Here is a 15,147-nt window from a genome sequence, read left to right on the forward strand (position 1 = left end):
TCCATCTTCAGTTCTTTCTTGCCTCATGCATGCATGTTTGGTGTACAAAACATTCAAGCATCCCACTTAGCTAGACCATGAAAAACTTAAGTTGAGTATCTCTTAGATAAGTAACCCTGCTGGAGAACCTCCTTTATACCTCTGTATTAATTGTAACTACTGTTTTCTTGACATCTGATATTCACACTTTTTTTTCAGTAGATACCACAGATATCTCTTTGACTTCTTTCTTGGATGCAGAGGTATCAAGCATGCCACGCAAGGAAGGAAATGTGTCTGTAGGTGACAGATTTCTTGTAAGAGTAGACATCACAAGTGCATATGTCAGGGCCCGTGAGATCTGCCAGGAATTTAGGTCCAAGACTTTATGCAGCAGATGAAAGGCCACTTGGGACTACCTCAACCTAAAGAAGCTTGCACTCCAGTACTCAAAAGCCACCATTTTGCTTGATGGCAACCAGCTGAATGCATTCTTCAAAATAATGGGGAATTTTGAAGGGAAAGAAAAGGAGTCCAGAAAGATGGAAAACTCTGATAAGTCTTTTGGTTCCAAGGCACTAGTTACTTAGAGGCACTCTATCAGCCCTTGTGTCTAACATGTTCCTTGGCAGAGACTTCTGTTGATACTCCATGGGAGGCTATTATGATTACTACACAATGCATGACTCACTGATCCAAAATGCCATTAGACCTCATTGATGAGAAGAAGACTTCATCTGCTCAGGAGCAACATCTGCTGACTAAGCAAGTTCAAGATGGTTTTCCTGTACTTATCATGGAAGAAGACATCTACACAGTCAAACTTGCCTACTGGCAGGTCTTTAGACCACAACCTACTCTGGCCTTATTCTCAGCATAAGGCAAAACTTTCTGAAACTTTTTTTTTCAGTTTTTAGAGGTTTCAGCCTGATCCAGGTACTCTGTCTGCTCTGGAACTTGGTTATCAAAGAGTAACATGAAGAATTTACTGACTGATGATTTTAATCAGGAGTGGGATTAATTTTATTATGCATTTCAGCTCTCCTCCTCTTGTTGATTTTAATCAGGAGTGGAAAGACTTTTATTATGCATTTCAGCTGTCCTCCTCTTTGGTTTGTTTCACAAACAGTGATGACACCACAATATCTGACTTTCTACCAGAGCACTGGTTATTTTTAGGTACTTGCTCACTCGAGCATCAGTATTTCCTTTGACAAGCCTTATGAAGACTATGCCCCCCAAAAGACAACTAAGGAACTATTGTAGTTTGACCTACATATACCTCATACTATCCTTCCAATCCTGAGGTTCTCTTGGATCTTTTTTTAATCATGGTCTTCTGAGCTAGTCTCCAAACCCCCTACCCCCAACATTCCTGACAATTAACAGGATCCAAATAAATTCCTTTACAATAATCTCATAGCAAATCCAGATTCTTTATCCTCTGAATATGCTAAGTCAGCCAGACTGGCTCTAGGTAATAACATACTCGCCCACTGACAAGAATAGTAGATGACTTGATATGTATGGGAAAAAAAAAAAATATATATATATATATATATATATATATATATATATATATATGTATGTATATATATATATATATATATATATATATATATATATATATATATTCTTCATCAAACCTGGCTTTTAGGGGTAACCAGTTGCCAGACCGCATTCTTAAGTTCCAGGAATATGTCCTGAAACAAATTCTGGAAAGCTGAGGGGGAATGCAGGTTGAGATCAAGATAGCTACCATACTTCAGCAAGTTAAGACCATCTTGCAAGTAGGAAAACATGCTATTAAATGTGAGTTGGATGCTGTGAATATACCATCCAGGTCAGATGATATGCCATTAGTCCTTTGAAAACACACTTGGCTGAGGACCTAGTCCCTAAATGAAGGTGTCAACATGCAGCTACTTAGTGCTCCTCTGTATACTGATGTATACTGAAGTGCTTTGACCCCCTAGGCTTGCCACATGTTTAAAAAGCTGAATGACAAAGTAAGGCAATGGAATCTGTAAAACACATATTCTGCCCCTCATTAGCCAAGTACAACAGGAATCAGCCATCTACACTAGGCTCTTTCTACTGAAGTCAAGTAAAATTAAAATATTGCAGGTGTATGAATGTCTTTAAAAGAGAAAGTGGTCACAGGAAGACTGAAGGAGGCATGGTCCAGCAAGGCCCATCCACCCCATATGGAGCAACTCTACCATAGAACTTCCCCACATAACCCACCTTGACCTCCTCCTCTCACAAACAGTTGCCCCATAGTAGGTCCTTGCCTCATTCAATGGCTAGAAATAATTTCAAACAAGTGGATCCTAAGCACAATACAGGCTTTAGTTCCTTTCAAAGCCACCAAAAGGGAATCATCAAAATACCAACAACAACTCATTAAAACCATCAAAGAAATAATGTTGTCACAGGGCACCATAGAGAGAGTTCTAGCTCCCTATTGTAACTCTAAGATTTGTAACATTAGACTCCCAGAAATTACAAGAGAAAAGTTTGAAAATACAGGTGAACAGTGAATGTTGAAGATCACTCTTCTTGTTTTTTGCAGGAAGCAAGCCCCCTCCTGCATCAATTGGCCTCATATTTGACAAAAGTGTCCATACCTTGGAGATAAGGGCAATCTTGGACTAAGTATATGCAAGGCTGCATTCTTGGTCATTCAACTTTGCTGTTCCAGGAGTCACACTACTCAGTTTTGTAACATGACATGATTTGCAATAATTCATCTAGGACAAGAAGTGACAGTTCTTCCTAATTTCAAGAAAGGATAGACAGTGGAAACCTGTTCTAAATTTCTCAGTGCTAAACATGTTCCTAAAAGTATCCAAGTTAAAAAATGATCACACGCCAGGCACCGCTCCCCATCTGAAGACCATAGACTTTTATGGTAACTCTGTATCTAAAAGCTGCCTACCTACATATTTTAATTTTCAAAGGTAATAGAACATTCCTAAGGTTTGTTGCAAGGGTATACTATTTGCAACTTACCACTTTGCTCTTCAGCTTTAGCTAATAACCTAAAACTGTTTATCAAATGCCTGACGCAACAACTGGTACCTTGCATAACCAAGGGCATGCACATCTACCCCTCTCTGAATGAATGCTTGCCCAAGGGCACGCACATCTACCTCTCCCTGAATGAATGCTTGCCCAAGGGCATGCACATTTACCCCTCTCTGAATGAATGCTTGCCCAAGGGCATGCACATCTACCTCTCCCTGAATGAATGCTTGCCCAAGGGCATGCATATTTACCCCTCTCTGAATGAATGTTTGCACTAGGCTCAGTCTACGCAGATTTGAGAAGCCTTAAAATACATTTTTGCAGTGTCTGATAGGACTAGGTTTCAAAAACGCCTCACACAAACCCCAGCTAAAGTGTCACATTTCTAGGTGCACTCCTAGGTACCATACCTTCCAAGGCTTTCTTCCCTGTGGAAAGCATGGTGCTCTTGATGCAACCAATGATAGCAAAGCCACAGTGGAGTGTCAGGTAGGTGTTCTGCTTACAGAATCACATTGTCTTCACCATCCTCATGGCATTATTTACCAGGCTAGGAAACTGCTGCAGTACCTGAGAAACCTTGGAATCAGCATCTCCAACCCCTAGACACCATAAACCTTCCATTGCCTTGTATCCACCAAATCAATAACAATGGCAAAATGCCTTTCAGGCAGATCGCCAGACACTTGATCATCCTCACAGATGCCTAAGAACAAGCCTGGGATGGTACATACCTTGTGGCTGAATGTAGAATGTACCTGGAAAACAGAGGAGTGCAAGTTACACAAATGTAAAGAAGTGATTGCAGTTTAACATGCTCTCCAGGTATTTAGAACAGGCTGGAAACTTGGAATCCTGCAGATGGTTGTGGATAACACCACAGTCATGTAGTACATACAAATAAGTGGCATATGATTGTACCAATTGTAAGGCTGACAAATTCAAATATGCAAGCTGGCTCCTAGCATCAGTCTCTAGTTAATAGCCATCTATGTATCATCTGAGGACAATACTATTGCTGGTCAGTGGAGAAGAACCTCACCAGACACACATGAAATGATGCTCCACAGGCAATTATTTCTGTCACTAGTGGTTGAATGAGATGGTCCAAACACAGACCTCTTTACTTCTCTGAGCAATAAGAAACTGAACAACTTATACTCCAAGAGCAAACCACAAGAAGGTTTGGGCAGTGGAAGCATTTCCCTAAATTTTAGGAGTCTATACTCATGTGCTTTCTCTCCCTTTTACTTCACTCCCTAGACAATAAGCAAAGAGAGGGGCCAGAAACAATACTGATTGTCTATTTTTAGCCAAGACATCAACCATTCTCCCAATGGATTCAAACTCCCAGGGAAGAGCTGAGCTTTCTGCCTCGGCAGGTGGATTTCTTGATGCAGTAGGGATTACAGCCGAGTGACGTCTCCAGGCATTTCTGCAGTTACCATCTACTGTGCCTCTAGGCGTCAAATATTGCCTGTTCATATTTGCATTAATAATTCCAAAACCATGCTGCATACAAGGTATCAGAATATTTTATCTTGAAGCATACAGGATGGCAAACACAATTGTATTGCTATATAACCTCTGTCAATGACTGTTTGTTAGAACTCTAAGGTAATAACTTCATTTTTAAAGGCTGAAGCCACACCCACTGGGAGTTAAAGGTACACACTCCAAAGAGCTGTACTGGAGGGAATGAGTTAATATACCCTTAACTTTATACCCTGTACATGGCAGCTTGGAGAATTTATCTCTTTTATACTTTAAACACCAGTATTCTAAAGACATGCCAAATATTATAAGGGAGGTTGGGACACTGAGTAGTAGAAAATTATCCCTAGCTATGTGGAAATGGTTTCTCCTCTGGTGCCAAATGAGGGACCTGCAGCTTAATGACGTGGATGTACCAAAGGTCATTCTTTATCTCTCTAACCTCAAAATATCCTTCCGTAAAGGTATAGCTATTTGCCTATTAGTTATTTCAATCTCCTTAGCTCTGGATTCTCACCTATCCTCTAGATCACCTGAAAATAGTTCTTAAAAGGCATCCCACATCTCAGGCCACCCAGGCAGACTAACTTCAGCTTGGCACTTCAATGCTTTGCTGTAAAACCTAATGCTAACTCTAGCTGAACTAACTGCATTGGCATATATCAAATTCCTCTCCTGGAAAAATGTTTTACCCAGCATTTACCTTAACTGGAAAGGTGACAGAATTACAGGCCTTCACAGCTAAAGGCTTTTTCCCCACCTGTCATATGGTCAGGATCACATTAGAAACTAACCTCTATTTAATGTCACAGGTGATCACTGAGGTTGTTGTCAATCATACTATCCTGTTACCATCTTCCCTTCTCCCTAGGATTAGGAGTCAAGAATTATTCCTTGGATGTTCACAGGCAACAATGATACTATTTGCACAGAACAAAAGAATGTGGGAAAACTGAACAACTTTTTGTTGCATCTGCTGAATGCAGAAAAGGCCTGCCTATATACAAACAGATCATTTCAAAGTGAATAGATGATTTTATTTATTTCTGTCATAAATATCATAAAATCATTGGATCATAGGAAGCTACTAGGCTATTGGCCCTGAGGCCTTTACAAGCCTAGCCAAGAATTTAGCCCATGTTCCAACAAGTCAGCAGCCTATGCCACTATCCAGCTGGGGCATAGGTGGAATCTCAGGAGTCTACTTTATGTTCACCATCCAGTTACCCATGTTGCGCTTAAAAAGGTTTAATGAGGTACTCTGCTTTATGTGGAGAGGGAGTCTATTCCACAAAAGGGGGAGTCTCTAGGATGCAACTCTGTCTGGCCAACAAGTCCTATTGATGTCACAGACCAGGTTGAGGTCTCGCTTGTGGGTTACTTGAGTGGAGCTTGACTTGTGGATATACAGCAGTCCCATCAGGGTAGGGTCTGAGATTGCTTTGTATGCCAAACAGAGGTCACCTCTGAGGAGTCTGTAGGGGACTGAGTAGAGGGACAATGCTTTTAGCCTATCTGTGTAGGGTAGATGTTTGAGGCCCTGCATTCTCCGGGTGAGGAATCTCTGTGGTCTCTCCAGCTGCTGCATGCGCTTTGTGAGGTACAATGCTGAAAGGGACATTGTATTTAATAATCAGCATTATAAGGGAAGAATACTGGGATGTTATGACCATGTTGTTCCTGGATGAGATACCCTTACTAATGAGGTGGGCCATGTTGAAAGCTTTCTGTAAAATGGAGGCAATATGATAGTCTAAAGTCAGTTTGCTATCAACATGGGTTCTCAAGTCCCTCATGACTGATTGCATGCTTAGTGCCTTATTATCAATGTGATCACTTGTGTGGGTGTCATTCTCCCCAAAAGAGATGATGATGCATTTTTTGGTATTCAGTTTGAAGCCATGTTTCTGGCACTAGTCATTTGTTTGGGTGAGACCCTCTTGGAGGATGTCCACATCACTAGTAGAATTGATGTCAGCACCCAGCTTGCAGTCATCTGCAAGCTTGGTCAGCCATAGCCCAGTAGATTTGGTCTGCACCTCTGAGAAGTATATCCCAAACAGCAGAGGCCCCAAGACCGATCCTGGGGGTACACTGCTTGTTACGAGTCTACTGCATGAGGTGGCTTCCCCTATTTTGACTAGGTGGGTTCAATCAGTAAGCCAGTTTGCTACCCATCTGGTAACATATGGATTGATGCCTAGTTGAGAGAGTTTATCTATTATAGCTGAGTGGAGAACTCTATCGAAGGCCTTGGTCAGGTCAATGTAGGTGGCGTGCATCATCTTCCCCTCATTCATGGCCTTGGTGACTGTCTCAAAGAAGTCAACCAAATTTAACAGGCATGACCTCCCCCTTGACAAAACCAAACTGTGTCGGATCAAGCAACTGGAGGTTGCCAATGTCCTTGTTAATGAGGTCCATTATAATCCACTCCATGGCCTTGTAGATCAGGCAAGTTAGGCTGACAGGTCTATAATTTCCTGGATCAGTACATGCTACACCTTTGTGCAAAGGGCCACTCGGCTGGGATGAAGCTGGTACTCTGGCTTTAGTTGAATAGGGTACCTAATGGTGCCATAAGTTCCTGCCTGATTTCATGTAGGATGCAGCCTGGGATGTTATCAGGTCCCCTGGAGGCTGTTTCTTTTGCCTTTGAGAGTGATGACTTGCTCCCTAGAGATAAGGGGAGGGGGGCAGGTACTGGGGATGTCATGTTTTACTGATGGGGTAAGCAGAGGAGTTAGGTTTTCACTGAACCTGTCTGTCAGCAGGTTGGCTTTATCTACAGGGCTTGTGTATGTGGTGTCCTTGACCACCACTTCTGAGCAGATCTGGGTGCTTCCTTTGAGATTGCGGACATATGGGAAGACAGCCTTATGATTGTCTTTAGTAGATGTGGCCAGTTTGGACTTGATATTTGCTTTGGAGGATTTCACTAGTGCTCTTATTTGCTTATTCAGGCTAAAGGGAGACTGCTTCCAATTAGACACCTGCTCCTTCTTGGTCCTGGACAGCATTTTTTTCCTTTTTTTATACAGTTTATTTATTGTAGATGTTCACCAGACAGGTTTACTCTTCCTTAAGGAGGAGGATTTCATCCTGTGTGGTATTCCTGATTACATGCAGCTATATAAATGCTCATATACTACTTTGATGTAAGTTTTGACATATGTGCCAGTTTCTGTGGAGAGGGAGGGGGCTGTAAAGCTGTTTATATCTTCCCTCAGGAGGTTGTAATCAGCTTTGGAGAAGTTTTTTTGTTTGACCCTAGCTGGGGGCGGGGGGCAGTCAGAGGAGATGGTAACCTCAAAAGTGACTGCTTTGTGGTCGGATCTTACCAGGGATGATGACACTGTAGGGATGCTACAGTGGTTATTCATGCTGGTTAATACCAAGTCCAAGATATTTTCACCTTTTTGTGGCGGGGTGTCAACCAACTGGTCCAAGGCATTTGCATTGACGAAATCAAGGAATCTGTTGACATTTGTGTTTTGGCATGAGTATTTCTTCCAATCTGTGGTTGGATAGTTAAAGTCGCCCAGGATCAGGGTAAAGACTTGAATCTTGATAGATTCGAAGAGGTCCAGATAGGTGGAGTGGGCATCTTGAGTCAGAGCTGGAGGCCTGTAGCTAGCTATTATTTGAATAGGAGTCTTGTCAATTGTTAAACTGCACCTGAAGTATTTCTTGTCCATCATGCTGTTTGATCAGCCTAGAGGTGTGTATGTCTTTTATTTTTATTGCAACTCCACCTCCTTTTGATTTGCTGCAAATGGCTTGGGGTCTGAATGAATGATAGGATGAGTAACCTGGTATGGCTGGGGTGCTCTCTATAGCTTTGAACCAGGTTTCTGTGACTGCACAAATGTCAGCTTCTTCCAGGGTTAAGAATACTTGCAATGAGTTCAGTTTCATGTTTAGACTCCTAGCGTTTAGCAGCATGACCTTTAATTTATGTTTTGATGAAATTTTCATGTTGATAGTTTTGACCTCATGACATTGCCTACAAAATGCCCTATGGGGGAGGCAAGAGCCTTTGCCAGGAGCCTGAAGTGCAACAGAGACAGATGCAGGCCATTTCATGCAAAGCATCATGGCTTGTCAGTCATGTTATCCCAGGCTGTCAGGTACTGGATCCCCTTTGAATGACACCAGAAACTAAGCCAGTTGTTAAAGTCAATCATTTTGTGAAGTACACAATCAGGTTCTCATTTTATGAAGGCCATAGCCACCAGCAGAGGCTTCCTAAAAGGGGTGTGTAAACAAATAACCATGGAGGCAACCACTTGGTCCTTTGTCCATATATTTTTCAAACATTACATCTCTTGGTCAAGGGCAGGGTTCACTACTGCTATCCTGAAGGGCATGCTGCCTTCCTCCTCCTCAATGGTGCCTCTAACCACCTTATTGGCAAACATTGCCAGTTGTGTTAGTTTTCCCTGAAGTAATGAATACAGCAGTGTAGCACATGGTGAACATAGTATAGTTGTGTAGTCAACCTAACATAACTGAGCGAGTTTGAGTTATAGTCACGGTAGCAGTTTCCACCAAGCATTCCTTAAAAGGTCTACTGCATTAGGATGGGTATTAGCAAGGTGTCAATTGTTTTGTGACTCAGTTGCCTTATGTTTACTACAATCCCATGATACCCCTGGATCTGGGCTGTTGTGGGTAAATCTCCTTCCCCTTTCATTGCCTGTGTCCTGACACTTTTGACACTGCTGCCTGCATCTCTTTTCTTTTTTTCTTTAGGTGCCACAGGAAGACAGGGAAATCTTAAGTAACTGATAAACCTGGCCTTCCGGGAAGCATTACATCACATGGATGTGTATTTCAAACATGTGCAGTTGGAAAGCAAGAAATAACCACAGATAGCGAGTGTTATGTCAGCTCTTATAACAACAGAGTGGAAATGCCCACAGTGAATGTAATGTGGGCTGGCTTAGGGCGAGGGTACATGGCAATGAAAGTCTAGGTGATCTAGAACTTGATGTAATGACTGCAACAGGTACCACACTCACACACCTACAGTTATGGTAAGTCAACTACACAACTTCCTGATTCCATACACATTATCTTTCTTAGGGATCAGAGGAAACAAGCTGTATCATGCGTATTCTTCACATAGTCTTTGTTTTTCTGTGTCATGAAGGCACCGAAGACACAGGGCATGTCTATACTTCGAGGTTCTTTCTTGATTTGAGAAGAATCATTTGTGATCCCTTGAGATCAGAACCTGAGCTGTGCAGCTACTTCAGCTTGTGATACAGAACCTGCATTTGTCTACATTTTCTTTTGATATGGATATAGGGAACCACCCTTTGTGTAGTACACTGTCTTAGCTCTTGCTATTAGACATTACATTTAAATTCTTTAATTTCCCTAAACATTCACATCTTGGGGCTTGATTAGCATGTGACAGTTCAAGTAATCTGTATATTTTTCCTAAAGCACTTTCTCTTGTTTCTTCTGAACTCCATATTTCCTTTTCTCCTTTGTTACAAGCCAAGACCCTCTTTTGCACTGATTTCATAACTTTGATGATAGATGTCATGTTCGTCTTGATCTATTGACATATCAGAATTCTTTCTTTATGAATGGAGAGGAAAAAATTAGTTTTGCTATATTTTTAAAAGGCTCATTCACTTTTGCTTTATTTTTGATTTTTATCCGTTCCCAAATATTCACACACACTCCCTCTTTCTACATTTTTTTATCTCAGTTCCTCCCTCCATGCTGATATTTTACAGAAGCATCATTTACTGCTAGCAATACTGCTTCTGGATATATATATATCAAGGTCATAGGTCATTCTTGTATCAGCTGAAAAAAGTCCTTTAAGCTTTTATCAGTTGTACTTGCACTTTTAATTGCTTGCCAATAATTTTAAAGTGTCAGGCCAGATCAAAGGGGGGTGGCCTAATGGTTAAGGTGTTTGCCTTACAAACACCAGGTGCAGGGTTTGAGTCTCACAAGGGATAATTGGCTAGGCTTAAAATGGCTCACAAGGGCAGTTAGCTTAGTACTTACCTATGAACCTATAAAACAAGGCTATCCAGTCAGCAGTTTAAAAAAAATCTCTCAGTGATGTAATGACATCACATTTTAAAGCTTTAGGTCATTCACAGACTAGAGATGGAAGATCAGATGCAGTTTTGAAGCTGTATCTATGATCACATCTATGAAGCACATTGCTTAACCGACTAAATTCAAAACCAAACAATAATGATAATAATCATCTTGAAACAACCCCTTCTGAATTCATATACCCACATATTAATGTAGGCTTTTTAAGTTCAAGTATTAAGTATTTTGTCACATATATACTGTAAAATTATTTTAATTTGTATTTTAAACTTCTGAAACCACTCAGTGTCGGGGTGCAAAATACTATCAAGTGTTTATTTAGTATTTGCCTACAATATTATGATTTTACTTTCCTCAAACAAAACTCTACTCTATATTTTGGCTTATTCAAAGATGACCCATTGCACCATGTGTTTTTTTTTTATGTTTTAATCTTACTACCATTATTGTATTTTGAGCCAAATGTTAGTAGATTATGTATTTCTGCATCAGCTCTACAAAAAAGGCCTAAATATCTTCATAATCTATTTGGGTTCCATTCTACCATGTTAACTAATGTTTTTTTTTTTTCTTGCAACACATCACTCTGACATAATACAGACACATATTTACATAGTGGCCCAGTTCTTCTATGAGCTAATACATTGTGACCATTTACTCCAAGCACCAATCTTTGAGGTACGGCAAGTAATTGTATTCTTCTCCAACATCACAACAAGCTACCATAAGACATCACAAGCATGTAACTTTACTTCATACCTATATTGCCCAGTAGCCTCCCCATTACCTGTCAAGCTTCTATCACACAGTTCTGCTGGATTACCCATAATTTCTACACAGCTACCTGTTGGTGTAGAATCAAGTTTATGTTCCTATCATTTTTCCTGCTGAGGAGCTCTGGTTTAGCAGTGGTCTATTTGAATTCTATTTTTTGATATTTTGAGCTTATTCATCATTTGGTATTGCACTCCTGTGCACGTTTCTTCAGTATTCTAACCTGAAACACCACAAGTAAAATATTTACTCTATGCATTGCCTTACACTGAGAGATGCCACACCAAATGTGGTGTCACCCTGTTTTCATGCTCTGCCATGATAGCCTGAATAAACTGTTCTACAGCATTCTTTTGGATCAAGTGAATATAGCCTTACAGCCCATGTTATTTAGGGTCTGTTCTAAGTTACTGTGAATGCTATTTTTTAGGGGGAGTGGTACTGTTTCACAGCCGGGTTCTCCCAAGTTCATTTTCTGAGAAGCACGTACCATTACTCATGTACAGTCTGCATTCTGTCACAAGAATCCATGGATGCTTTTCTTTCCATCTACAGGAAAATAACCTCCCTTTTTGCATTTGCCATATTGTGTACAGGGTGTTTTTGTAATACATATAATTTTTCTTCTGTTACCTTTTGGTCCACATTTTTGTACAGCAAAATACATTTATTGTCTATAATGCTTCTTAATTCTCTTATTACATTGTGGATTCTCATCCATTCTCTGTGCTGATCAGAGAAGCACTGTTTCTATTCCCTTAGCAGCTATAACTTTTTCATCTGAAATGTCATTCTGGGCCCACAACAGCTGTCCTTGATAGGTTGTGAGTACGTCCACACATCCTTAAAATCTGTTTATTGATGGACTGTGCACTTATGTATAGCTACCCTGTGTTCTCCATAAGTTGTCTCAAGAATTACATCATCCGTATTTATGCTTTTGCAGAGTGATTTTTTTTATATATTTCAGGTTATTCCATAAATATTAAGTTCCTTGAATTTGGTTGTTATCAAAATAGTCAAATCTTTTCAGAGTTTTTAGAGCTGTTGTTTGCAGTCATGTAAGTGGGCTTCTGCTCTGTCAGGATAGTATTTTGTGGGAGGACCTGTGGTTTAAATGCCATGCATTTATTTAGCTTTTCTTGTGATTCTGTTCAACATGTTGCAGTTAGGTTATTTGTTCCTGCAGATTTGCTGATGTGCCACTATCAGCATGGCTGTGCAATCTGAACTTTAACTGTTGTTTACATAAACATTCTAGTAAAACCTTCCTTAAAGTACTCTTCACAGCACAGTACACACTGGATGTGATAGACGATGTTGCTTACATTTTGCAACTAAAAAGATTTTATGGCAACTGAAAAGATGGCAGTTCTGTTGGAATTCTACATACCGATTCCCTGATTTCACCTACTGCTAGCATTATATCTAAGATAAAGTGGTTTTGCAGCTGTTTGTGCTCTATTTTATTATGCTGTATAAGCACTGTGTATGTGGACTCAAGGAGTTAAAGCAGCAGATCTTGAGAATACTCCTTCCATTTTGTGGTCTTTCTGTATACTTTTCCAAGGTTCAACAATACATTAACAGATACTTTACATTATCAGACATAATCCAGACTGGAGAACTGTGCATGGACCGGTTTATTTTGGATTTTCTGCATTAAAAAGATGGCCAAGTCAGCTAAACTGATTTATTTTGCAAATAACAGATTTGCTGTCTGAATTTTCTTTATAATGCTACAGACTTGAAGTGGTACCCAGATGATTCTATATTTTATGAATCATGGATGGGTCTGCCTAAGGACCCTAATACTTCTTTAGGTTGTACCCTCTGGTTCTGACCATGTTTCCCTGCAATCAAACACTGCCATGTGAACATTCCAGAAGCAGACTTTGAATATAGGCATTCATGGAAAAGTCTAACTTCTGTTCTGTGAGTATGGGGGATAATCGCTTTAGCTAAACTCACAACCATTTTGTCTTAAAACACTCTGTAGATGGAATTAAATTCCACCATTTGCTTGCTCATTATTTCAGATACAGTGATGGTACTATACAGCTTCCATTTTAATACTGGAATAATTACAAGGTATAAAATTCAAGGCTTGCTACCCTATAGTATATAAACTTCAATGAAAAGATACGCTTTTTAACATCTAAGGGTTAAACATAGTACTTAACTAGCAACTATAATGGTAAATGTACCATGTTGTTAGCATCATGGAGACAAAAAAAAGCAGAGCAAACATGCAACAGAATATTAAGTGTAAGCACAGCAAACAAACAATAATGGAGGAAACCAGCACAGTCAAGGACTTTGGTATTAATTCTACCTGGAAATGTATCACAGAGCAAAACATCTAACTGAAAGTCCAATTAGAATGGAATCCTTGACAAGATTTTTCAGTGGAGTAAGAAATCCATGCAAAACTAAGAATAGTAACTTCAGGAGAGAAGGCAAACAAGGGGGTTCACTGCACACGTAAAGCCTGCACATTGTCTCAGTGCAGGAAAAGAAATACAAATATGTCCTGACATCATCAATGTTCATTTTATGTATTTTTCAGTCTCCCACCTCACAACCAGATTACTGCCCATGTTAAGCAGCATTCAGAATGAGAAAGCGAGTGGGTGTGCTTTAGTAAATGAAGACATTTGGAAAATAAAATATGTAGCTTTGTGTACCAATCAGTGGTCAAGCAATGGAAAAAATGTGTGTTGTAAAAGAGCAGAAAGTCAAAGACAAGAAGCATACCTTGTTCACTCATCATCATCAGGTGTGAGAAACCTTTCAGGTGTAGGAAAGTAGAAACAGTGCCAGGGAGAAAAAAGAGAGAGAAATATATAAATCAAATACAAAACTCATCATAAAAATCAAACATGTAACTCAGCGCAATACTCATGTTTGCCATTCTGCTCATACTTGAGCTGGTCAAGTATGGCTTCCTAGCACTCTTACAAACTAAAGCTTTTCCAAAGCAGGCTGAAAAAGCTTGTTTTAATACAGGAGTAGGAGTGAAACAGTGCTAACTCTGTACCAGTCAGCAGAAGAGAAGAATATGTTGTCGCAGGGGCCAAAGCCTTTCAACTCTCTAACTGCTAATGAAAAAAGAAGAGATGACCATGTCATACGTTTGTTTTCTGCAATGTCCCTGTTTTATTATCACTCTAATGACATATCATGCAATGTTATGATTCTGAGATACCTCAAGAATCAACAGGGACTGTATCTATAGAAATTGTTTAGGAAAACAAACATTTTGAGACAACCTTTTTATATATAGCTGATAGTATTCAAATCAACAAGTTTCTTGTTACATACAACTTCATCACTGCATTGCAGACCATTTACTGTACAACTTACAGTGTTTCAACCTCTAAATTCCTGATGGTGAAAACATCCATAAAGCGGTGCACCTGAGACACCACAGTACATTAGGTTTACAACAGATATTGTAAAGCAATGAAAATTATAATTTTGTAGAACCTTCTGATAGATTTTCTTCAGTACAGCAGCTGTAAAATAAAAGTGGTTATGGTTTTAATGAACACTTGACAAGCTTTGCCTATTGTCTTTGTGTTTATTCATTCTGCTAATTGATATTTATTAATTACTATTAGCTATTAGCTATCCTATAATAATTAAAGCTTAAATTGATATTGTCTATTTTCTAGAAATACATTAATTAATACAGCATTAGAATGTTATTGCCTTTACTTTTGTAAGCAAGCTAATTAGGCTATGATTGCAGAGGCACAATTTTCTCAACACACCAAA

General features: G+C 39.7%; 1 protein-coding gene across 1 annotated transcript in view; it reads right to left on the minus strand.

Moving 5' to 3' along the window:
* Positions 1 to 15,147, minus strand: part of LOC122803823 (neurexin-3-like) — a 2,450,564-nt gene that overhangs the window by 1,917,169 nt on the left and 518,248 nt on the right. The window contains exon 4 of the mRNA XM_044073508.1: positions 14,125 to 14,157. Within this exon, the coding sequence (XP_043929443.1) occupies positions 14,125 to 14,157 (33 nt within the window). The remainder of the gene's footprint in view (positions 1 to 14,124; positions 14,158 to 15,147) is intronic.

The sequence above is a fragment of the Protopterus annectens genome, chromosome 6.part0, assembly GCF_019279795.1.
Source record: "Protopterus annectens isolate FY-2018-M chromosome 6.part0, PAN1.0, whole genome shotgun sequence".
Taxonomy (NCBI): Eukaryota; Metazoa; Chordata; order Ceratodontiformes; family Protopteridae; genus Protopterus; species Protopterus annectens.